This window comes from Pelmatolapia mariae, linkage group LG14, assembly GCF_036321145.2.
Source record: "Pelmatolapia mariae isolate MD_Pm_ZW linkage group LG14, Pm_UMD_F_2, whole genome shotgun sequence".
Taxonomy (NCBI): Eukaryota; Metazoa; Chordata; class Actinopteri; order Cichliformes; family Cichlidae; genus Pelmatolapia; species Pelmatolapia mariae.
In genome coordinates this window covers 13,148,089-13,173,810 of record NC_086239.1, presented here as the reverse complement: position 1 = coordinate 13,173,810, position 25,722 = coordinate 13,148,089, and the positions used below count along the sequence as shown (strand labels likewise).

The 25,722-nt window shown below is 40.2% G+C and overlaps 2 protein-coding genes across 13 annotated transcripts; both read left to right on the top strand.

The window, feature by feature from the left end:
- The first annotated feature begins 169 nt into the window (after positions 1-169).
- On the top strand, positions 170-2,245 carry mrpl44 (mitochondrial ribosomal protein L44). The gene is made up of 4 exons (XM_063493484.1): positions 170-385; positions 765-1,233; positions 1,379-1,557; positions 1,676-2,245. Exons 1-4 carry the CDS (start codon positions 210-212, stop codon positions 1,848-1,850), a joined length of 999 nt encoding a protein of 332 aa, XP_063349554.1. The 5' UTR covers positions 170-209; the 3' UTR covers positions 1,851-2,245.
- Positions 2,246-2,987: 742 nt separating this feature from the next.
- On the top strand, positions 2,988-25,692 carry agfg1a (ArfGAP with FG repeats 1a). 12 transcript variants are annotated; one of them, XM_063493084.1, is made up of 14 exons: positions 2,990-3,393; positions 9,376-9,469; positions 12,090-12,205; positions 12,988-13,153; positions 13,953-14,115; positions 15,145-15,264; positions 16,518-16,550; positions 17,968-18,183; positions 19,220-19,409; positions 19,564-19,643; positions 19,916-20,020; positions 21,318-21,500; positions 21,758-21,852; positions 25,064-25,691. In XM_063493084.1, exons 1-14 carry the CDS (start codon positions 3,227-3,229, stop codon positions 25,121-25,123), a joined length of 1,788 nt encoding a protein of 595 aa, XP_063349154.1. In that variant the 5' UTR covers positions 2,990-3,226; the 3' UTR covers positions 25,124-25,691. The 12 variants fall into 12 exon arrangements, with proteins under 12 accessions (XP_063349157.1, XP_063349154.1, XP_063349152.1 ...); XM_063493082.1 differs by having other exon boundaries at positions 16,518-16,589; XM_063493083.1 differs by having other exon boundaries at positions 2,992-3,393; positions 16,518-16,589; positions 21,318-21,470; positions 25,064-25,690.
- The last annotated feature ends 30 nt before the right edge of the window (positions 25,693-25,722 follow it).

The window sequence follows — 25,722 nt, the reverse complement described above, 5'->3', positions numbered from 1 at the left end:
AATACTTCTTAACGATGGGTTTTATAGGCGTTTCTGAATTGTACAGTCGAATAAAGAGCACTCAGCAGCCTGCCCGGTCGTTAATATTAGTTAACGTTTACGCTTGTTTCCATGGTAACGCTGTCTTTACGCTCCAGCCTACCGGATATGGTTTCTTGTTTCGCGTCGGACACTTTTAGCGGTTGCACCGTGCTGTTTTGGGACCCAACATGGCGTCAGGGTACTTACTAAATCGTGGTGCGTTGACATTAGGAATTCATTGCCAGCGCGCCTGCAGGAATATTTCACTGTCACAGGTTAGAGAGAAAAAGCGATGGATGAAAGCTTACACGTACCTCATGGCGAAGAAGTTGAAGCTGGAAGGACCTCCACCTCCGACGCCACGGTAACGCCAAAAATCGCTAGAGAGCGTCTCAAGGCCATTCGTGTATTTGATATTTCAATAAGTGTTTATTTGTCGTAGTCCGTTGAGAAGCGTGCATAAGGACGGCATTTTAGTGCAATTTTACAACTGTTTAATGCAGACTTTTTAGCGCTGTGTGTGTCGTTACATGATATTTCCAAATAACACCAGAAGCGTAGCTAGCTGTCGTAGCTCCTTTGCCCAAGGGTAGAAAACCAGCATCCTCCCCGTGATCTCGGTTAATCTTCTAATTTTATCATGGCCTTCTAAGACTTTCTGTACACGCTTTTAGTGATTTTTAGACATGACTTTAGCCACTGTACACTCCTATTTATGGTTCGTATTTAATTTTTTTTTTCAGATCCCAGCAGCCTCACTGGGATTACCATGCAGAGGTTCAAGCTTTCACTCATCGCTTGCATGAAAATTTCTCTCTTGAGCTCCTGAAAACAGCCTTCATCAATCCCTGTTACCTGCAGATGGAGCAAGAGAAGAGAAAGGGGTTGGGTGTGGAATCTGAGACTGCCGCTCTTGTTCTAAAAGATAATGTGCAGCTGAGTAAAAAGGGGTCTGCATTCACTGAAAGCTTCCTGACCGATTGGTGCAGGGCAAGCTTCCCGAGCCTCCCGGCCATCGGAGTGGAGAGTATTGTAGGGCACCTCACCAGTCCAGCAGTCATCACTTACGTAGCCAGAAATCTGGGCATTGAAGACCTGACAATGAGTGCAGAATTCCCTGTTCCAGATGATGTGCTCTGTTCTACTTTCATGGCAGTGATCGGAGCTCTGCAGGAAAGCAGTGGAGCTGAGCGAACTGGATTATTTCTCAGGGTAGGTCGTTTATGGCACAAAATCATTGGCACGTAATAATTCGCTTAGAGGAAGCATAATTTGTCCACATTGCTCAGTTGCCTCTTCTGTGTGTACAGTGGTGGGACATTTTGTTCTTTTAATCCTACCTCCACCTTCTTCCTAGGATTTTCTGGTGACTCAGCTGATAGGAAAGGACCTCTTTGATATGTGGACTGTGGTCAACCCCATGGGACTACTGGTGGAAGAGCTTACTAAGAGGAAAATTCCTCTGCCAGAGCCTCGACTCATCCGGTCTGCTGGAGCCAGCACAGTGTTGCCACTGTATTTTGTTGGCTTATACAGGTATGTGTTCTGTTGTTCGTGTGTTGTTACTGTTCTAAATTTAAAATGGATGGGATGGGTTAAAATGAATGCTATGAAGAATTTACATTTTTATCTGCTCACCTCTTTGTTAATTCAGTGACAAGAAGCTACTGGCTCAGGGTCCAGGAGAGACGCTTGCAGCAGCCGAGGAAGAAGCAGCTCGCGTGGCCCTCCGGAAACTTTATGGCTACACTGAGAGCCACAGACCCTTTGACTTTTCTCCACAACAACAACATCAGCAGCCTTTTATTCAGTCAGTCGCCAGCAATTAATTAACATCTCTAAAGCTGCAGCAAAAAACATTTAAAGGGGGCAAGGACGGACAGGAATCTCATTTGAAGACTTAAGGCTTCCCACTGATTGCAGAGTGTGCTGAATTTGACATAACTGGTTCTTGTTAGGTATTTAAAAGTCAGGTCCTTCAGACAAAGCAGAGCAATATAAGTCTTGATGTTCTAAGAAAAAATGTTGTAAGATCTGGCTCAGACAGAATATTGTTCCAGTAACTGTTGACATCTTCAGTAGTGAACTAGACTGGTCAGCTCACCTTAGATTACAACAGAGGTTCTGAAGTCCATTGCACAAAATACTCTTGTAAATAATACAAATACCATTTGGTTTACTTTGTATTATGTAATAATATGTTATTCAGTTGTAATAAAGTGTGTAAAATACATTACCATTATGACTCTTTTTCACTCATATTTCTCCACACATTTCATCAGGGTATTTCCACATGCTCCTGTGACAAATTCTTCTTAAAATATCTTTAAATATCTAACATTAATTTTCTATTGTACATTTTCCTGAAACAAATAATCCAGTATTCGTTTAAGGAATTTTACGTATCTTTTAATACTTGAGGTATTTCGTGATTTTATTTTTTTTTTATGTAACGACGCAGTGCATTTTTTTTAAAATGACTTGATTAACATTGGGTCCTGTTACAGTCTTGTAGTAATAATACCGCACAGTGGCGCTGTTGCCTTAAAGAAAGAATAGTGGCGCTCTTTGCGCTGTCTGGAGCACAACCAAAGAGCTGTCCCGTTAGAAACAAGATGATGCTGTTTGTTCCAGTTTGCGTTGTGGCCCGCTGCAATTCTCCAGACAAGTCACCGAGCGTACTGTCTGCTTCTATGTACACGTCACAATTTGAACTGAAGATAAAGTAACACACATAGCCGCTAACTGCCACAATCTTTAATCTTTAAATTGTGTTGTTGATGCCGTTAAAATGCCTGCAGCGTACAGCGCGTACGACACCGTTAATGCCAACTTAAATAAAATTAGATTAAAAATAACAGCCTCTATCTGTAGTGGATATCTTTGACTGTGATGAGTTTAATGGGCTCACGTTTGGCCTTGAGTCATGAAGACTCGCTGTGGCTGCATAACGGGATTTAAGCGAAGGCGGAAGTAGATGGCAGCACAGCTCTTGTCCCGTTAGCTAGCGCCAGAGCCATCGCCTGAAAACTCCTTGTTCGAGGAGACGCGAGGCCGCCCTGACAACAGACCCACCTACCGATTCACTCTCTGTCTTTACGAGTCGACAACCGTTCAAAAGAAGAAAGCACAGCTCTTTTAGTTTTAGCTAGCTAGCCTTCCGTCTCTCACGGTTTTATTCAACCCCCGCTATAGATTCTTTACCATGGCGGCGAGTGCGAAGAGAAAACAGGAGGAGAAACACCTGAAGATGCTGAGAGAAATGACGAGTTTGCCTCCCAACAGAAAGTGCTTTGACTGCGACCAGCGAGGCCCGACCTACGCCAACATGACTGTGGGTTCCTTCGTCTGTACCTCCTGCTCTGGCATCCTGTAAGTATTAAGTTGCACAGTGACCTTAGCTTAGACATGGCGCACACGATATTAATGCGCTTCGGCTACACGGGGTAAACCCAGCCAGTTAGTCAAATAGTAGTACTAGCTACCGTCAGATGGGGAACTGGAAAAAGGAGGTAGTGTGAGTTTAGCTGTTTTGACATTGTCTTGCAGTGTGGTGCGTTGGGCGGGGTGCATAGAGGTGTCAGGCGAGCGTACCAACCAGCCGAGATGCTAGCTAACGTTAGCATCCAGTGTTAGCAAGTGAACTTATCTGACACTTGCAAGCTAGGTCCACAGATAAGCCAGCTGCTGCTGCTTCCAGCTGCCGGTAACGTTAGGAAGCACCACCTTGTAACTGAGCCGGTCCTCCCCATGGAGCCATATGTTTGATTCACTTAACCGCATTTTCGCTGCAAACGTGATGGTCGACACCTGGGCGTGTGAAAGTCGTGTTATCTTAAGACGGGGCTGAGATAAATGTAAAATCTGTTATCAGTTGTGCGTAGTTCACTCATCTATTTTGTGTTTTCGAATTATATATCCTCTGGCATAACGTCGCAGCTCGAATTAGAGCTGACGACGCAGTTGATCTAAAGCTTTTTTTTTCTCTCCGTGTATCTGCAGTTTACCTCCTACGACGGCTCCGAAGCCCATGCATTTACAACCATTGTAGTTTCATTCTAGCGGGGTGGAGGGGTTTTTTTTGTAATTTTTTATTATTTTTTTTAATAAAGTCTCCGTGCAGTTGTGTAATAAGCATTTTTTTAAGCTTGGGATTAGTGGAGCACTCCGCTTCTTCTTATTTTGCCACACACACGTCCCACCTCAGCTCAGCTGTCATATTTCCTTCTTGCATGTTGCATGATCCCGGTTTGTATGATGCTGGATACATTCAGAAAGAAAGTGGTTTAATGCAATAATAACAAATCACTTCGTCACTCAGTTTTAAATCAGTTTAGTGGTAAATGGGGCAAAAGATGTACAACATGGAGGAAGTGTTTCCCTCTTACTGCCCGTGTTGCACTAATCATTCTCAATACTCTGCAGTAATCGACCTTTCAGACTGCACTGACATGTAGTTCACTGAGAAACAACACACACATTAAATGTTAAAATAACTTATAAGTGCTACCACCATCACCCATACAGACACAAATACTTGAATTAGATCTGCATGCACCTTTTATACAGATCACCTTGCCATTTTCTGTTCATGAATAATGATCATTCTAAAAATGGTGTAGGTAAAAGGTAAGGTTTTTATTGCTTAGTAAATGCCCACTGATCAGGTTTGAGTTAATATAGCTTAGCTTTGGTGAGCATTAGATAAATTACATGCTTGCTGATACTTTCCCTTCGTTTACCGCCACCAGTGGGTGTTTCTGTGGGGACGCCACTGTGTATTTCCCATGTGCTTGCCCTATTGCTTTAAATCCTGTAATGAGAGCTAATTAAGTTCATTTTTTTAGCTTGAGATCTCTGTTCTAAACCTCATATCCTTTCTCTTTTGTCTTTCTCGCTGACTTTTGGTTAGATAAAGGTCACATTCAAGGAAAATCTTTCTGTTGGAAGAGTTTGGGCCTGAAAGCATAGATGTCTGTATCATATGCGCAGGAAGCTTGGTCTGATTTTTAGGTTCAGGAAGTGGTGTGGCCCCACTGTGCTGCTACATCAGCAGCATGTGATGTTGTGTATGTGAGCAACAGGAAGTGGCTGTGAGGTCACGTTGGAATTATATGAGTAGTTAAAATTCATGCGCAGACTTGATAATTCCAATCGCTGTCTTGGCTTATCATGCCAATTTTCTGAATAACCATAGAGTTTTCTTTATTTTGTCTGAATAAACCAAAGCAAACTCATCCAGCATTACAGGTGGCTTTTTAATTCCTTTTTCTTTTAAGATTACCACTGTTGACTTTCTCTGGAGTGATGGAGAGTTCACAACAACCTACTTCTTAATAACCTTCTTCCTCCCGTAGCTGTAGTTGTTTAAAGGGTGGGGTTGGAATGTGCTATATAAACACATTCCTCATGATGGTGGAGCCTTTCCCAGGAGGAACGCCAGTCGGTGTCTTACTAGAGATTTGCTCATGACGGGACGTAACCCCACTTGACCTATGTGTTCCTGAGTAACCAGAGTTGGGAAGGTGTCACAGACACCAAATGTGCTGATACATGATCTTATCAATGGCTAGTTACCAGAAATGACTTTAATATAACCCTGACATTTGATTTCTCAACAATGGTGTGGAATCTGTGAAACAGGGATGGGGTGACTAAATTAGTGAGTCACTAAATTAAGAATGGGTATTTTCTGTTGTATGAGACACTTAACAACAGTACTGTTAAAAGACAAAAATATCGTTTTTTGCAGGGATCTAAAGCAGTGAAATGAAGTGTGTGCATGTGTGGACTTTCCTCTCTTTGGAGACTTTGTGTTGCCAGTTTCTCTTACCCTGAGGCAGTTGCAGTATGCAAATGAGCCGAGTTCCCTTCTCTGAACTAGTGCAATAGGGACTAGTTCATGATTATTTTACAGTGCAATATGTGGTACTGTTCTCTGACACGTTGTAATAAAAGCATTTCCTTTATACTGTGCAGCTAATGATTGTTACTGCAATTTAATTCTCCTGAAAAAATCAACTTAATATACATTTTAAAATTTATAGAAGTAACAAAAATGACATTTTCAGAATTAGAACTCCTCAATGGGACCACGCCGCTAAGACGTTGATATAATATTTAGACCTCAAGGACTCTGGAAACCTCTCCCTCTATATGACCTAGTTTAATCTTTGTAAGACTAGAATTTGATCACTTATCTTCCTCAGGGAGCTGGAAAAACATATCCATTTTAAAAACAATTAGTTTTTTGTTTTTATTTTATTTTTGTCCCCCCCCCATGGGTAGTTTTTGACATGACATTTCCAAATGCTTGTCCTTGATTTCTTTTCTTTTTTTTTCTTTTTTTTTCTTCAATCAATTCAATAATTTTTTTTTTAATTGAATAGTTCCATTTTTAGAAAACTAAGTGATTGATTGGTTTGCCCAGCCAGCAACTTCAAAACCCTGACACCTCGGGGTCTTAATAAAACAATAAATACATTCAGAACTCTGTATATACACTGCTTTTCATAGCTAGAATGTTTGTGAAACAGTTAAGGGTGGTCTCACGTAAAGCACAGTTGTCTTGTACCATTCTCGATCACTTCCCCGCTGGCCTGTCCTCACACGGTCCTTGACAATCCAAGATGAGGTTCACTTAAATTTGTCTCAGCATTTTAACTCTCTTTCAGATGCACACAAGCTTTTTAAATGTGCTCTTGCCTTGCACCAGTTTCATTTTGTCTTAATTGACGATGCTGTGTAACATCTGTTTATTACTTGACAGTTACTTGACAAAATGGTCTTAACATGGTATTGGAGATCCATGCTAGGACTCGGGTAGCAAAGACACTACATGCATTCTGTTCCCAGGTCCAACGCTCTGAGTATACTAGTCAAAAAAAACCTCGACTTCGGGGGAGAAGTTTGCTCAGGCACGGTTCGGGTAATGCTCTAAGACAGGTGCACACTCCACATGTTTGAGGTTCATCTTCTTCTGTAAATAAAAGACGACATGCAAGAGATTGGCAGCAATCATACAAATATCCCTAAAGAAGCATCAAAAGGTTGGAGATGTAGGTCACCATTTCCAGTCAGACCTTAAAGGCTTATTTAATTACATGAATGAAAACAGAATTATGTGAAAAACTGTGATTTTAGGTCATGGATCGTGAGTCTACCCTCAAATTGTTCTTTACGCTTTTGAGTTTGAAGACAGGTACTCATGAGTCAAACTGCTCCTATGTACTAATGTGGTCATATACAGTATGAGACTGCTGGAACTTTTTCATGAATTTAGTAACTTTTTTTTCCTCTCTACCCCGCAGTGCAGTATCGGGGGACCATTCTAGTTTTTAAAACTCCATTTTAGGGATTTGTAGTCTCCTTCTACTTTAGTGTGACGTGGTTCTGCTGTGATTGGTCCGTGTGTATATCTTTGTAAGTCTAACACAAAGCACTAGTAAATGATTAAAAACTAAAAGTGCACTGCTTAAACATTAGTCATGTACGTGGCAGTCTCAGCATTTGCATGAAGGGAAAGCAAAACCCCCACACATTTTCATGCAATCTTTTTCACATTGACATAATGATCTAAAAGAAATAACTTAATTTGATGTTCTTAAATGTGAACCAACAGGTCTTTTGGGTGTTCACAAACAGCACGAATTAACTAAACTGTAGCTTCTGTACTCTGTACCAGATAGCAGTGAATGTTTTTTTTTGATTAAAGTCAATCCACTAACTGACGGATGTATTGAGAAAAAGGTTTAATGACAACAAGTTCTGTTAGAGGTAACAGCAGTGAATAATTTAAGAGTCCCGTCTAGTATTTCAATGCCTTCAGGATCTGACTGCTTTGTGTATAACATCGTGTTTGTAAGCCACAGAAAGTTGATCCTGTTCAACTGGACGTAGCGTTTTCAGTGGCAGAAACATGTCATCACTTATTCAAGTGAGTTCTTCAGTTTGTAAAGTTCATACAAAAATGTTCTTGTTATAAAGATGCAGGGGAAACATGCAAAACTCTTGGTAGTTCTTGTAGATGATAAAGCAGGAGTTAAAGTATTTAAAAACACTTGAATTAAGAGTTCTTTGTATATTATCCACAATCAAAAAACTGACTTTGCTTTGTGTGTTCCTAAACGTTAATACCATGTCATTATGTCTCTGTAGCATGTTACTGCGTTTGAGATTAAAATTGAGGTTGATAAAAGCTATTTTAATCATTTATATCTGTCCACCATACCTGTAAATACATCTATTGTATAATGGGGCTTTGAGTGCTGTCGGAATGCTTCCTTTAACACATCTGTGTTGTGGCTGATTAAATCCACTATCCATGTCCATAAGCGAGTGCATCTGTTGTGCTCCTGACATGCTGATGGCTGCAAAGGGAAAAGGAAGGAAAAGATGCCTGTGGCCACTGTTGGCACAGTGTAATGGCTATCCTAATGATATTTGCTGATGATGCCTGTTTGAGTCTACTCACTGCTCACCACTTTCTCTGCTTTTAAAGGCATTTAAAGTTGCAGTCCCATTTATAATTTTAGTTACTTTCTGAGGACTGATTATACTGATTAACAGCAAAGGTTAATGTAAGCAACTAGAAGCACAGATCATTTTTTATAGAACTGAATTTTTTGTATTTGTTTTTGTTTTGTTTTTTTTGTTTTTTTTTTCCAATATGTTTTATGTGTTGACAAGTACTTTTGTTAACTCGCAGTTAAAGTGGTCTTCATGCATGGTAAATGTTCTGTGGTCACCTTCTCACAAAAACAGGTGGTGACCGTGCCAGTCAGCACGACATCAGTTTTCACCTGTAAGCGATTCGAGGAAAACGTGCTCAGACAATCAGGCCTCAGCTTAATAATAGACAAATGATTGCTCTTTTCAACTCCTACCGTAACCAGGCATTTTTAATTTGGGCCATTGTGGCATTGACTGTGTGACCTTCTAAGGAAAGTGAGCCTGGCTTGTGTGGTCTAATGGGTGTTACTCCATAATGGAAGTTTCTATATTAAGGAAGATTGTTCATTCTTTTAATGTTTGGACAGTCTCAGTTCAGTCAGTGTAAGTGAAGAGAGTTTCACCCACTTCCTTTGTTTATTGTACTCCCTTTCTTTTTCTGTCAGTGTGTCTCTCTGTCATTATTTATCTCTTTCATTTCTCTCTATAATCATGTCTCCCTGTCCTCAGTTACTCAGTTGTCCTAAGTCTCACACACACACACACACACACACCAGCAGCCATTCAGCTTTCAGCTAATTAAATGGTCCCGTCCTGAGAGGTGCGCTCTGGAGTGTATCAAGATGAGGTTTTCATGTATGTTGTCTTCAAATTAAATTGACCCTTGTTTCTATTTTTCCATAGACGAGGACTGAATCCACCCCACAGAGTCAAGTCCATCTCCATGACAACCTTCACGCAACAGGAAATCGAGTTCTTACAGAAACATGGCAATGAGGTAGGAACGGCAACTCGGCCCTGTCGCTTAATAAAGTTATAAATTAAGCCCGAGGTCAACTTTCCCACTGCTTTCCTTTCTGACTCATTAGATTAGCTGTTGGTTGAGCCATCACTGTTTGTCCTTGTCTATTCAATATTTAATAGACAGTTTGGCATAATGTCAGCCTCCAAAATCTTGAAATGGGCTGTGTATGTTGTGAAAGTTATGCTTTAGTGTTTGTATTTAAGTAGCCTGTAGCACATATGCTTGATAAGGCAATTTAGGTACGCTTGAAATTCATGTGGACTATTATCATTTTACTCCTGTAGAAAGTTTTATAAAACAAACTCTAGATTAAAAAGTGCATGCTACTTTCCACAACAAAAATTGTTGTAAGGCAAATGTTTTGTCAGTTTAATACAGGTGTTGTGACACACTTTTATTGAATAGACAGGTCAAGCATTTCATGCATTATACTGGCACCTATTTACTTATGAGAAGTATAAACAATCGACCAGTTGCACTGTGCAAAATACCAAAGGGACGAGCTATTTCGGGTAAACAGAGTATGAAATAGTGCAGTGCCACCCACGAAGGACAGTCTATTAAAGGATGTGGCAAAGTGGCATGGAAGGCAGACATGAAGGAGACTCAAGGTTGGAGCTGATGCATATACCCTTGAAAGCTGGTGTATAAATACTGCCTGTAAGTTACCTTTCTGTCTTCATAGAGCGCACTTGACAAACACTGACATGACAAGGTTTACATACTGAGTGAAGGTTTCTTAATATTAATGGTGTATGACTGTGTTATGTTTTTTTGTGGGGGGGTTGTAAATTTGTGATGAGCAATGCATGAGACCTTAATACAGGTTCTCTGTGACTTAATATATTCTACCGTTAGATGTAGATGAAATATACTAACATTTTAATATCATCATAATGGGAATTAACAAAAAAATCGACAAAAAAATGATTTAAATAATCAATCTGAATTTTCATTTGTTGTTGCCACTTTTGTTTCTACGCCAAGTCAACTTACCAAAAATTAGATGCCCTTTCTTTTTCAGCTTGGTCCTAATACGTTCCTTCAAGCACTTTAGGGAGTTAAGGAGATACAGTCACTCTGACTTGCGTTGTGCATTAGTAATGTGTCGAGGAACTGGCTGAACTATAGCCTTTGTGAAAGTCTGATATGAGAGGCCAGACGCAACTTAACTAGAAATGACTACAACACTAAAACAAAAAAAAAAAAACAAAGTCAAAAAGACAACACCGCTCTTCTCATGTGCATAAACATTTCTGTAGCATCGTCCATCACCTCTCATCCTTACATTCTGGAATGAGCTGTAGCTTTAAAGTATCTCTCAGATATTAGAAGACTTTAAATAGATGGTTACCTTGGCTAGTAACCAGTACCAAGCTCTCAGTGCTTGAAATGTATTCTCTGTGGAGGCAGTGAAGGTGAGCGGAAGGAGGATTTAATTTATGTGGCTGGTGGCTTACCCAACTAAAGTTTTTTTGGGAAACAATGTTATAAACTGTTTGTCATAAATTGGTGCCCAGTCCCAGTGTTTCCCTGTTTAAAGCAGTGTTTTTCACACAAAGTATTTATTTTGACAACACCTAGATAATATTAATAGCTGCCCAAGTATAGTTGGGGACTCATATCAGCACAGTGTTTTTGTTTTGTTTGTTTATTTTTATTATGTTTTATCCAGGAGAACAATGCCATCCGCAACTGATCTACTTCTAGACATCCTGAAAGTCCAGTTGTGACTATTCAGCTCGCACCAGCCCTTCCCATGTCATTGTTTCTCTTTCTTGGTGGCTCATTTGCCAGGTTGTCATTGTGGTGGTCCTTAATAACCATGCAGCACTCCAAGGCTCATCCTGAAGTTAGACCTACTACAGCTTTACTGTCTTGAACTGCATGATGACCGGGAGTCTTCTGGTTCTCCCAGAGAGCCCACTGTGAGCTCACTGTGTCTAGAAACAGAAATAAGACCACTGCAGTCTAAGATGCATAAAATATATTATTTTGCAATTTATTTATATGTGCACCAAACATGTTTGTTCTCCAGTATTTTTACAGAAAAATAAAGTGGATCTTTTGGAATAGCTTGTTTTGGAAAGTCCTGAACTTGAGCAAACTAAAATGGAATAGCCTAAAGCACATGGTCCACGTGAAGAATTCCACCCTCATCCCAGAGTCAAATGTGTTCAAAGCATGGAAATGGGATAAAATTCCACCACTCCAATGTGGAATTTTACTTATTGCTGCAAAGGTTTACACCAGGGCAGAGGTTCGCAACCCCTTTATCTGTCAATTATATAAAATTGAATCGCTTTTCTTCAATAAAAAGAAAAGTACTCGTTTTATTTGTCATTGGCATTTCAGCTGTTTAATTTGCTGAGGTCTTAAACCGTACTTTTGTAGAAGTCAAAGGGGGTTTTCTGTTTTGTTTTTTTTCTTTACTCTGCAACTTTATCTTACATGTGGCTTGTCTTTTTATTTGCTTGTCTATTTTTACTTTATTGGAACAATTTCATTACTAATAATGACTGATGGCAAAGCTCTGTGCGTGTGTGTGCCGCTTCCTCCAAAAATCCCTTTCTCTAACTCTGTGTGTTCTCAGGTTTGTAAACAGATCTGGCTCGGTCTTTATGATGACAGAACCTCTTCAGTACCAGACTTCAGAGAACCACAGAAAGTCAAGGAGTTCCTACAAGATAAATATGAGAAAAAGAGATGGTATGTCAGTATCATAAGCTTGCTGAGAAAAGATTTCTGTCAGTGTGCATTGTGCAAAGGTTTTTTTTTTTTTTCTCGCTCTCTCTCTGGCTTGGAATGTTTCACATGTGCCTCATAGCAGTTAGCCTCTAGCAAGCCACCAAATACCCCTCTTGAGATGCACAGAATCTAGGTCATTACAGTAAAGCTGCTCTATGTGCAAGACTTAATTGCTCCATGAAGTTATAGGCTTTAATCAATTGAAATATGTATGAGCTTTGTCTAGATGTTCTAGGGCTTATTTTTTTTTGACTGAATAAAAATTAAAAGTGTCTTTGGTGTTTGTGAAATAAGAACTAGCCAAATGATTACTGTTTGAGTTAAAAAGTTAGTCACTGATTGTCGCTGATCACTCAGTGATTTTAAAAGAAAAAAGAAAACAACTAACAAACTGATGCATCTTTAACGGCTTCTTGTAAGATTTTTATTTATCCTCTGCATTTTGTTATGACAAATTTGATACACCCAAAGTGTGAATTGGGTAAGCAGAAGATAAATGGATGTTGTTACAAAACATCAACTCACCCATCTAGTGTTTAGTCTGAAATATGATCAAAATGAGAGCAATGACTAGTGCATGTTTGAACATGCTAGGTTTGCTGCAGACAGGCATTCACGTGGTCTGCTCTGTTGTGCGCACACACAACTTGTAGTGTCTCACTCTTATAAATGGTAGTTTAAAACTAACAAAAAATATATATATTTTAGTGTAAGTAATGCATAAATTGTTAATTGCTTCCAAGGTACGTGCCTCCTGAGCAGGCCAAGGTAGTGGCGTCAGTCCATGCTTCCATCTCTGGCTCCTCAAACAGCAGCACCAGCAGCACCCCAGAGGTTAGACCACTCAAGTCCCTGCTGGGGGAGTCGGCACCCTCTCTACACCTCAACAAACACACCCCACCAAATCAGGTGAGACTTGCATAGTGTACACACATGCACACAAGTCTTCATATGATTAACACATATGTTGGACAGCATAAACTGGTTCTTGTGCAGTGTGCCATATATGCCACATCTAGCAGGGTTGAGGTGAAAATATTTAGTTGTTACTACATATTCTCACCTCAGGTTGGTCTTTACAATGGTGTGAATATTTATGCTGTTACACTTTCAGCTTTGAGCTGGGTTATCAATCGACGGTTAACACTCAGCGTTGTTGCCGATGTTAAAATGAAACCTCATGATGGGGCCTTAGCGGAAACGATGCTACCAGTTGATGACCTTGTTTACTTTGCTGAATGCTCTGTGGTTCAACACTACCACAGTTACTTAGTAATCCATTTACACACACATTCCTAAATGCTTTACTGACATGTTTACATTGGACTTAATTTGCTAAGTGATTTGCTAATTAAAAAGTATCTCATAGATACAAAGAAAATAACGACTCTTCGCACAAATGCAATGACAGATTTATTGACAACAGGTGCAGTCCAGGATTAGACTGTGAATTCTTTCACAGCAGTATTAAGAAGCCATGTCTTTAAAGACAAAAGCATATTCATCTTGTTTATGATAAATGACCAAATTTGCCCACTGAGATAAGGTTCATCTTTCATCGCTAATGAGACAGTGTCACCACAGTCTGTTTTTTCATGTGGCCTATTATCTCCTCTTTATTAATTTGCATGAAGGCTGTTTAGGAGCTCATTTATGCCGGTTTAGTTATTTATTAATTTTTTTCAAATGCATCTCTTGTCGTCACCAGTCTCCTGTAGTGAGCCGTGGACAAACCCATCAGCAGCAGCTCCATGACAAGAAATATGACCTCCTCAGTGACTTGGGTGGTGACATCTTTGCTGCCCCGCCCAACATGAATGCAGGCGCCAGCTCCAGTTTTGCTAACTTTGCACACTTCAACAGCCACACAAGTAAGCAACAGACCAATAACACTGCAACTAACAAAAACATGAGCAAGTAATGTAGTTACCACTTTAAAACACTTGTAGGCAAGGTCTGATTTGCTTCAACCAATGTTTTCGAGTTTTATTATTGAAACGTGCATGGCTCATATGGCATTGATTAGCTTAGCCAGCAACTTGTCTCTAATGGAGATCTCACTTAGAATTGGTTAAACTGCCTTTTCAAGAAGGTCACACCAGTATCTCATTTCCCTGGGCATGTACAATGTACATGAAGATTGTAAAGTCCTCAGCACACATAATCCACAATAAACGACAAAAAAACGCCCAATTACGAATCTCTTACCAATAAATAACTGGGGTTATAGATATTTGATGTGGGTTGGGCACTTCTCCAGAGGTGGTGTATTTACTACATTAGATGGGATTAGGATGCCACCAGTTTGGAGAAGATGGGAATTTGCTATACGTCAGGAGTCATGATGTGTCCTTGTATTGTATCAAAGTATATTATAAAATTGCATCAGACAGACAAATTGCCATGGTTACTAATACTTGTAACATGTGGCTGTTAGCATTTGCTTTCAATGGAGGATAATGTCCTCTCATTTCTCCCTCAGAGCCTTTAAGATTCACCCTTAATGCAAGAACTAAAGTGGCGTTAACACACCTAACAAACATGCGCACAGATGTGTGCAAATTAATGATGTGTGTAGTGCTAAGCACACAAGTCCTGCTTTATATTTGGGTGTGCACATGAAGGACTCTTGGGTGTCACTGGGAAATAGTGAATGTCGAGGTATATAAGCTGCTACGCATTTTAAGTTGCACTGCTCTACTACTCTGCTTATTCCTCACATTTAACACATCACCCATTGTATTTTATTAGTGTTTAACCCATTGTATTTGTTTTGCAGTCATTCATGTCTTTGGATATTGTATGCATTCATTCATTAATCCATTGTTTTTTGTTTTTTTTTCCCCTCACTTTTTTTTCTCCATCTGTTTGTCTGTACAACACCTCTACACAACTTCAAGTGGCACAGAATACCAAAGGAGAGGCAGACTTTGCTAATTTTGATGCATTCGGGAACACTTCTGGGTCGACAGGTGGTTTTCCCTCTGCACCCCAAGCCCCATTTCAACCCCCAAATACAGGTAGAGCAAGCTGGTTTTACTGGACAAATAACACAACTAAATCAATAACACAGAGGAACAGGTTTGCTTTATGTACACAGGCAGACATGTAAGAATTTACATAGGCAAAGAATTTAGTCACACACACCTCAATGGTAGTCAAAATTTCTCTCACATCATCATTTGTTGGTTTGTTTAAACTGTTGTATCACCTCTGTTCCCAAACGTTTCCATATGTGTAGTGTTCATTCATTTTTTTGTTCAAATGTAAACATTTCTTTACACCAGAGAGTTGTATGGTTTTCAGATGATCCTGTTTAAAAGAGGGTAAAAGAGACTAAGACGTGAAGTACTGTGTTCAGGAGATTATCCACTGTACCTCACTAGAGAAATTTACTGTAAACTTTACTTTGGGCATACACAAGCTTCATACAGCTTAGCCACATGTCTGAGAAAATAACATTTTTGTGTACTTTTGAGGTTCTAAATTAATGCTGGTGTTGTGCAATAGAGCTAGTAGTCCTTAATTATACAATAAGCGAAATTGGATGAATCCTATAAGGTTCCAGATCAAGTGACTAGGTAGACCATTACTTGTAACGGTCTAAAAAAAAAAACCACCAGGTTTGTTATGGATGTGGTACTGTAATCCTGTAACCACACAGTGTTTTGTTTTAGAAACACTTGAGGATCTCCACATTAGTGTAATACGGCTCAGCGTGGCTGCATAATGAGTGCTAATCAATACATGCGGTGTCAGCCAAAGCTTCTTTTTTTTTCTCTCTCTCTCTCTCTCTCTCTCCTACAGTGTTTCAAAAATACATTGGCAGCTTATTGGCACATCCTCTGGCTTATTTTCAGCACTTTGACTCATAAGTCACATACTCTTATTTGAACAGTAGTTACTGCCACAAACTTCACTTCCTGTCAGGAAAATGTTGTGTACTACAGTGCCCTCTGCTGGAGGTGCATATTGACTCTGTGTGAAGTGGCCTCCTTTGTGTTTATTTTTATTGGAAACATTTTTAAGTGGCTTTCTCACAGATACTGACTGCCTTGCACTGTCTGCCTTCAGCTGTCAAATCTGTCTTACTTGTTTTTTGTTTTGTTTTGGGGTTTTTTATCCTTTGCTTTAGCAGTATTTGATTTGCTTTTGATTTAGCACTTCTTAATGTTTACCTCTGGATTACCTGACATCATTTCTTTGATTTCTCTGCCATCTTACATTGCTCATTACCCCATTTCTGCCTCCCTCTTTGATTTTTGGCTGCCAGCGTTCACTGTGCTCTCATCCAGCCGCAGTATGGGTGAGTTTGCCACTGCTCTGCCTCTCCAGTGTTCACACAGTAAGTCTCTCTGCGCTTGCCCTCATAACAGCTTTCACTCTTTCACCCATCTTGTATGTGTAGTCATTGTGATCCCAATCCTCTCTTTGTGTGTGTGTGTGTGTGTGTGTGTGTGTGTGTGTGTGTGTGTGTGTGTGTGTGTGTGTGTGTGTGTGTGTCACTGTCACTGTGTTGCTCTTTTTGATCCATCTATACTAAAATTAACAGCTGATAAAGCTCAGTGGTTAAACATAGGTCTACTAATCTTTGATTGTTGCAATGATTAATATGACCTACTGTGCAAAATAGACCTTAATCTCTAGATTTTTATGCAAACACTCACATGTACTGTACCAGTGTACCTGCACATGTGATGTGACAATAAAAGTGATTTGATTTGATTTGAAACATTACTTCTACAAAAGCTTTTACCCTAGAATCTATTTTTTGTAAACTGTAATGTGGGATGCCTTGAAACTCACACTCCTTTAGTGTCCCTGACCTAAAAGTCATTAAATAACCAATATTTCATAGAAAGCAGTGAACTGCTGATTAAAATGCAGCGGTATCGGTGTCATTACTAAAAATTGCCTTCTCTCCCCCTTAGGGTCACAACAACTGTGCTGCGTCCCAGTTAGCTCTGATTGTTTTACCTCGGTGTCCAAAATAATTTATTATTCTGTGTTTGCTTTTAATGGGCTCCATACAAATCTGCTCTTCATGTGCTGCAATATGGAAATTACTGCTCTGTAGCAAAACCTCAATTTTTCTCTGTAATATGCAGGAATGTGTGAACTGAGGGTTTCCAAGCATTAACATGGAGTGTTGAATTAGTTGCATAAAGATGTCCAGAGTGATCAAATTATTTTGCAGTCTGTTGCAGAAAATAGGTAAACATTAAGAGATTAATGTTTCGTTCTGCTCTAACACGTTTAGACCTGCTTGAGAGTGATCGTGTTGATATTACAGCGCTCAGTAAAATCTGCAGGGCATATTAAAGAGATTTTTTTGGGAGATAACAACTTGTTTTCTGTCTCTCAGTGAATACATTTTGATGAGTTTTGTCTTTAACTTCCTTTCTCCACAGTATCGTGGTGAAGTCGGAAGTATTGGAGTCACACAAGAAAATTGCTGCCCTGCACATGCTCAGCCTCTAACACATATAAGTGCTAATTGTGTGTGCTCTTTTGGTTCATAGGCTAATGAAAAGCCAGCATAGTGCAGTGTAACAAAGGACAGATGTTGCTATCTATCCTTTAGAAGGTGTCCCTTTCCCAGCCTGACTCCAAGTTTGCCCATCATGCAGCTTCTTCTCTCCCTCTCCAACCTGTTTTGTTGTTTCTCAAAACCAACAATCACAGTCCCCCTTATGACTCTTTAATCTCTCTCTTTCATACAGGTAGCGCCTCAGGGGGACTAGCAAATGCCAGTTTTGCAAATTTTGAGAACTTCCCCAAATCGTGTAGTGCTGACTTTGGATCCTTCAGTTCCTCCTCCCAGAGTAACTCCACAGGAGCTGGCAGAGACGTTGTACAGAGTACTAACATTTCTGCCGATAAATACGCAGTCCTGGCTGACCTGGATAACATATTTAGCTCTGCCAAAACAGAGCCAGGTAAACCCTTCATGCCTAGCCTGTTTCATAGATGTCCATTGTAGGGCTAGAGAATGACTGAAAAACAAAAATACAAACTGAAAACTAGGTTTAATTAGGCGCATAGATTTAAGTCCCTATAAGTTTTCTTCTCATGGCAGGGATAGGCAGTCTCTAAAAAAGGGCTGGTTTACATTTTCTAGCAATTTATACTCATAGTAGAGGTCAGAAGTTTACATACACTCATCGTGGGCATGAATGTCAAGGTAATTTTGGGCTTTTAGACTAATGACTTAAAAAAAATTGCACAAATTTTAATTCGTTTGGGAGGTTATCTAATTCATATAGGATCAAAATCACAAATATGGACTCAAATATATGCATACATTCACTTAAATCTTTTAATAAGCAGTGCTAAAGGTTCTATAATCTTTTAACTTGACAAGGCCAAAACCTTTTAACTTCTCGTTACTGATGATTGACTGTAACTGGTAGTTTCTGGCCTTTTTGCCAGCATAAAAAGAATTTGTTTGATAGCAGCCATTGAATTGACCAATACTCGTATCTTCACTGACCTCCTTGGACTTTGAACAATCCTGCTTCTTAGGACAATGACAAAGAAATCCTCAAAATCCCCAAATTGCCAGGACATTAATTCTTACGATGAGGGAATGTAAACTTCTGATCACGATTGTCTATACCTCAATGTTACTGAACCAGCTGCAAAAAGGCAACTGGACATGACTGAAATGCCTCCTCACTTCTGTGAATGCTATACATCTAGGTTTGACTGAGCATTTTAATACCACATTATTAGAAGTTTGGTGTTTGAGTATCTGTGAATTGTACTGAGCTGTTTTTTCTCATATAAATATGTATTTTTGGGCTAGAAAATATACATTTCCTAATGACCTAACATTTATTCCCTGTTAATTTCAGTAGGTTCAGTATGGCAGCTATCTCCGGACCTCTTTGAAAGTTTAACAGCATTTTCTTCTGCATTAAGTGAACTGAGGTAAATTGAACCTGGCTTTGCTTTTATGTACTTCTATTCTAGGAGGTGGTATTCCTGGTGGGGTGAGCTCAGCAGCAGCAGCAGCAGCAGCAGCAGCAGCAGGAGTGGGTGGTTTGCCTCAGAAACAGCCAGCAGGTGGAGACCGCTATGCTGCTCTAGCTGAGCTTGATACAGTCTTCAGCACCTCAGCACCTGCCACCAGTGTTTACAATACCACCAGCACCTCACAAGGGTAAGAGACTACACAAACCAACATAAATCAGACAAATCTTTTTTTCTTCATTCTGATGATCAGTGTTCCAAGAATACGCTTAGGTGCTCAGTGGCCTTTTCCTTTCTTTTTGCATCCTTTCCTAAACTTATGTGCTAACTGTGTGTCACTACAGGAGTGTGTTTGGCTCAGAGACGGGGGTGTCAACAGCTCAAATACAGCAGGCTGTGCCCGGCATGGCTCAGGGTTTTGGAGGTAAGTGAACTTAAACACGTCTCTGATTTGTTATGGTAACAATGTTCACAAAATTAACACGGTTGTTTTACATTTCTGAATAATTTCAGAGTGAGGTTGAGGAAACTATGAGACAATCACAGAGAGATTTGGCAGTTTCAATTTGTAAAACTTACATACTTAAATGATGATTCTTAAAGCATCGTAACTTTATCATAACTTAAAACTTAATTTAATTTCTGCTTATGACTTCATGCTAATTAATGTTAATTTGATGCTGTTTTTCCCATCAGCACACCCAACCAATCCATTTGTAGCTCCTGGTGTTGTCCCAGCAGCAGCTCCAACCAACCCATTCCAGTGCAATGGCAGAGCAGCAACTGTTGCAGCTGCAGCAGGTTTGTTTTTGTTGGCTGTGTCTGTGTGTGTTTTGAGAATCACCTTACTCACTTAACACCTTGCTTACTTGCTTAGTTTAGTAGTTCAGTTTAACAGTGTGTATAGAAATTAAATGCACTTGTTCAGTCATAAAGTTAGTGTATTAAAAGCTGTCTTTTCTTGCACATTGGAAGTGGCAACTTTTGCCTGTGCTACCACAGAAGTGATTATATCTCTGATCACAATGCCAAACACAGAAAAAGCAACAGGAAAGTGGAGGAGGGCAAAAAGATTGAAAACTACAATTCACTATGGAACTGGTTAGCAAGAGAAGTGTTGCCATTTACTGGTGTGCAGAGATTGATTTTAAAAATTAAAAATAAATCTGTATGGTGAAGAATTTTTAGATTCAGTTGTCTGTCTTATTGTCCTTGGCGTGCTGGACAGGCTTGATGAGGGTTCTTCATTGGCATGGGTATCCTCCCACCTTTGGTAGGTTTGTTTGTGCTAACTGCTTCCCCTTTGCTCTCATGTGCTTTGCTCTGCCAGTGAATGATTTTAGCTGTCACTGAGGAAAATCTCGAAAGACGTAAACACGGCACCACTGAAATAGCCCAATAATCCAGTTACCATTTCATCACAGAGGAACAGAGTGAAGCTGAATGAGAAATGACTAATAACGATAGGCTTGAGGATGGATTCATGTTTGCCACATGTCTCAGTGGTTTCTGCAGCATAGTCCTCTTCTCGGTTAAAGAATTAAAGGAGAAATAATAAACTTTATTGTTCATTAAAAGAAAACTTACACCCTGAGTTATTAATCACGCTGATTACCAGATATGCTTCATTCAATGAATGAATGAAGCCTGTATCACTTTATCAGCTGTAAACTGTGTGTGTATGTTTTCTTTTGTTTTTCTTAAATCACTGATAGAATTGCTTGGTTTTTAGCTGGCTGTCTGACACATTTTGATCCCAGCTGTTGCTCCTGTGTGTTCACCAGAGATCAGACACTGCCACTAAACTTACTGATGTCTGATTCTGACTCCCTCTTTTCTTTTCTTTTTTTTCTACAGCTTGTGTGCAGACACTCTTATTGCATGTGTTTAAACTATCCAAAAAAAAACAACAACAAAAAAAAAAAACCCTGAGATTCTGACAATCCCAGCAGGACACACAATACTGAATTATAGATGTTTTTGCCCAAAACGAGTCACACTGGGTTACAGAATCGCAGCAATAGATCAAACCAAATTTTGCCTATTATGTGTTGAGCTTTTGTTGGTTCCTAAATGTTGCTGTTCTGCTATTTTGCAGCACCATTTGGCACAGGCTCCATGAGTATGCCAGCTGGATTTGGGAATACTGCAGCCTACAACCTCCCCACCAGCTTTAGTGGAACGTTCCAGCAACCCTTTCCTGGTCAGGCTCCCTTCCCTCAGCCTCCCGCGTATCCCCAGCAACCCAACGGTGTGTGTCATGTAGACAATAATGGCTATGGTGAGATTTGAGCTGTAGTAGTCAAGTGGTCGTAAAATGTTGAAGACTTTTCTTCATGTAATATTTGGTTCACTCAATTAACCCTGACGGAAGAGGTCTTATTTGATTTGGTGGTATTATTATTATTGTTGTTGTTGTTGTTGTTGTTGTTTTAATTATATTTATAGCTATATGAAAATAATATAGAGAAAGCTAGATAGATAAGAGAGAGATCCATGTCCATCATGTAACGGTTGAAATCACATTATGTCTTTCAGGTGGAGGATTTCCAGCCTTCGGCCAGGCCAAGTCTGTTGCAACTCCTTTTGGGCAGGCAATGGCAGGACCTATGGTCTCTAGCAACCCTTTTCTGGTTAGTCTGGTGGCTATGTGCTATAGTCTCCTGGATCAGTACTGTGCAAAAATCTTAACTCATCTTTCATTTCTTACAGTGGCTTGCAAAAGTATTCGGCCCCCACAAACATGAATCAATTTTATTGGAATTCCACATGAAAGACCAATACAAAATGGTGTACACGTGAGAAGTGAAACGAAAATCATACATGATTCCAAACATTTTTCACAAATAAATAACTGAAAAGTGGGGTGTGCGTAATTATTCAGCCCCCTGAGTCAATACTTTGTAGAACCACCTTTTGCTGCAATTACAGCTGCCAGTCTTTTAGGGTATGTCTCTACCAGCTTTGCACATCTACAGACTGAAATCCTTGCCCATTCTTCTTTGTAAAACAGCTCCAGCTCAGTCAGATTAGATGGACAGCGTTTGTGAACAGCAGTTTTCAGATCTTGCCACAGATTCTCGATTGGATTTAGATCTGGACTTTGACTGGGCCATTCTAACACATGGATATGTTTTGTTTTAAACCATTCCATTGTTGCCCTGGCTTTATGTTTAGGGTCGTTGTCCTGCTGGAAGGTGAACCTCTGCCCCAGTCTCAAGTCTTTTGCAGACTCCAAGAGGTTTTCTTCCAAGATTGCCCTGTATTTGGCTCCATCCATCTTCCCATCAACTCTGACCAGCTTCCCTGTCCCTGCTGAAGAGAAGCACCCCCAGAGCATGATGCTGCCACCACCATATCTGACAGTGGGGATAGTGTGTTCAGAGTGATGTGCAGTGTTAGTTTTCCGCCACACATAGCGTTTTGCATTTTGGCCAAAAAGTTCCATTTTGGTCTCATCTGACCAGAGCACCTTCTTCCACATGTTTGCTGTGTCCCCCACATGGCTTGTGGCAAACTGCAAACGGGACTTCTTGTGGTTTTCTGTTAACAATGGATTTCTTCTTGCCACTCTTCCATAAAGGCCAACTTTGTGCAGTGCACGACTAATAGTTGTCCTATGGACAGATTCCCCCACCTGAGCTGTAGATCTCTGCAGCTCGTCCAGAGTCACCATGGGCCTCTTGGCTGCATTTCTGATCAGCGCTCTCCTTGTTCGGCCTGTGAGTTTAGGTGGACGGCCTTGTCTTGGTAGGTTTACAGTTGTGCCATACTCCTTCCATTTCTGAATGATCGCTTGAACAGTGCTCCGTGGGATGTTCAAGGCTTGGGAAATCTTTTTGTAGCCTAAGCCTGCTTTAAATTTCTCAATAATTTTATCCCTGACCTGTCTGGTGTGTTCTTTGGACTTCATGGTGTTGTTGCTCCCAATATTCTCTTAGACAACCTCTGAGGCCGTCACAGAGCAGCTGTATTTGTACTGACATTAGATTACATACAGGTGCACTCTATTTAGTCATTAGCACTCATCAGCCAATGTCTATGGGCAACTGACTGCACTCAGACCAAAGGGGGCTGAATAATTATGCACACCCCACTTTGCAGTTATTTATTTGTAAAAAATGTTTGGAATCATGTATGATTTTCGTTCCACTTCTCACGTGTACACCACTTTGTATTGGTCTTTCACATGGAATTCCAATAAAATTGATTCATGTTTGTGGCTGTAATGTGACAAAATGTGGGAAAGTTCAAGGGGGCCGAATACTTTTGCAAGCCACTGTAATATCTTGCTTCTAAGCAGCCGGGCGTTTTCAGTTCAGTCCTTGTACCTGAACATTTTCAGATGTTTGTTTAAGCCACTTGACCTGTCAATCATTCAAGTATAAAAAAGGCGACTAACTCAATGCATGACCCAGTGTTTCTACACATAGCAGACAACTTGGAAATGAACCAGAACAGATTATTTAGTTGAATCTGTGAAAAATGCCAATAAAAACATAGTTTGATAGACATAAAATGGCATGTGTGTATGTGTTAGGACAAAAAAAAAAACTATCTACCGCAGACGAAAAGTATAATGAAAGTCATGCTGTTAAGAAATAGATTTTTCTTTTTTTTTAATCCAACAAGAGCTGACACAAGACATGAGAGCTGGCCCTCATCATCTGACGCTTCAGTTGATCCATCAGAAATAGTCTTAGTGGAAGGGTGGCCGACAAGAAGCCATTCTTCAGGAAGCAGTATGTTCAAAAAAGTCAGGAGAGGGTCCCACTGTGTTTACAGACATCTGTAAGACACTGTGGAGACTGGAGCCTACCCCGGCTACCCGTGAGAGGCAGCCAGGCTATTACAGGGCTAAAATGGAGAGACAACCATTCACACTCACACCTATAACTCATGCAAACATGGGGAGAATATGCAAACTCCACACAGATAGTGGAGTCGAACTCAGGACCTTCTGAACCTCTGTGCTGCTATATTTGTCACCATGACAATGATCCTGAACACACTGCCAAAAGCAAACCTGAATGGAAAACCACGCAGTGGAACACTATCAGTCATGGATTGGCTTCCCCAGAGCCCGGGCCATAACATTATTGAAGTAGTGTGGAATCATCTTGACAGAGAACAGAATAAAAATCAGCCAACATCCAGAGAAGAGCTTTGAATGTCCTTCAAGAAGCCTGGAGAACTATTCCTCATGACTAGTTAACGTAATTACTAGAGAGCTGCCAAAGAGGGTTTAGTCTGTGTTGAAGAATAAAGGTGGTGATACAAAATTTTGACTTTGGTATATTAGAACCTGTACAAACAGTTATTGACTCATGCTGTATTTTCCTGTGTCACAGGAAAAGTGTTTCACATTTGAATAACCTCCTGCACCTGTTGATAAGATGGATAAGATAAAGCTTTATTAGTCCCACACATGGGAAATTTGTTGTGTCACAGCAGAAAGTAGACAGTGCAAAGTTGCAGAAAGTAGACAGTGCAAAGTTGCAGAAAGTAGACAGTGCAAAGTTAGAACAACACAAATGGAAAAAAAAAGGTATAGGAGAAGATAAAAAGAATAACAAACTATATGCAATAGAATAAAATACTACGAGGTGGCCCGAGACTTTTGCACAGCACTTTTGATCTGTGTTTGACACAAAAATAAATTAAGAGACTTCAGTTCTTTGTGTAGATTTTATTGTGAGGGATGGCTTTGTTTTTTGTTTTTTTTGAATAACCAGCCCATTGCTCTGGTGAACAGCCATATAGCTAGCATACTTTCTTCTCAGTTAACACTGGACAAGACCCTTAGTACACAGTCTCACTGCGTGCTTCCCTTTTTCGTTCCAGGGTGCGGGTCCACCTGCGCAGTATCCAGCTGGAGGCTCTTCCACAAACCCCTTCTTATAGCGGTCCATCATGTCAGCTGCACTACAGGGTCAACAACTGGCACGCTTGCACCTATTGCACTGTTTTTGTTTCACAAGTAGCTTTAAAAACACAATGTTTGTAAGAATTTGTATTTTCTATCGCAGTTTGTCATAAATGGAACAATATGCGACACAGTCGTGCTGACACTGTCGAAGGCTACAAAACAGTGATGGTGTGTGCAGAGGGGGAGGTCGATGCCCTCCCCTTTATTTAACCTGTGAACTAGCCTGGCCTCTACTGAGCCACAATGTATAATCGAACTGGTTGAAAACTAAGTTATTGCATACAGTATATCCCATTCATTATGCTGCAATTCTGTACATTTTTTTTTTTCTTTTAGGAAATTAGCTCTTTGTGCATATCAGTATTTGTATCTAACACACAGAATTTGCTAAGACAGAACTGTTGCTTTGAAAAGCTAATGGGTACTGCCAGTTACTGTATTTGTAAAGAACCAAACTATTTGTGCAGGACCCTTTTAGATAAACTGTTCTCACTAAGGAAATGAATATATTCTGTTGTCAAGGTGGGGTTAGGAGGAGGACTGAATGCTACATCAGGGATGGGTGGGGTGGGGG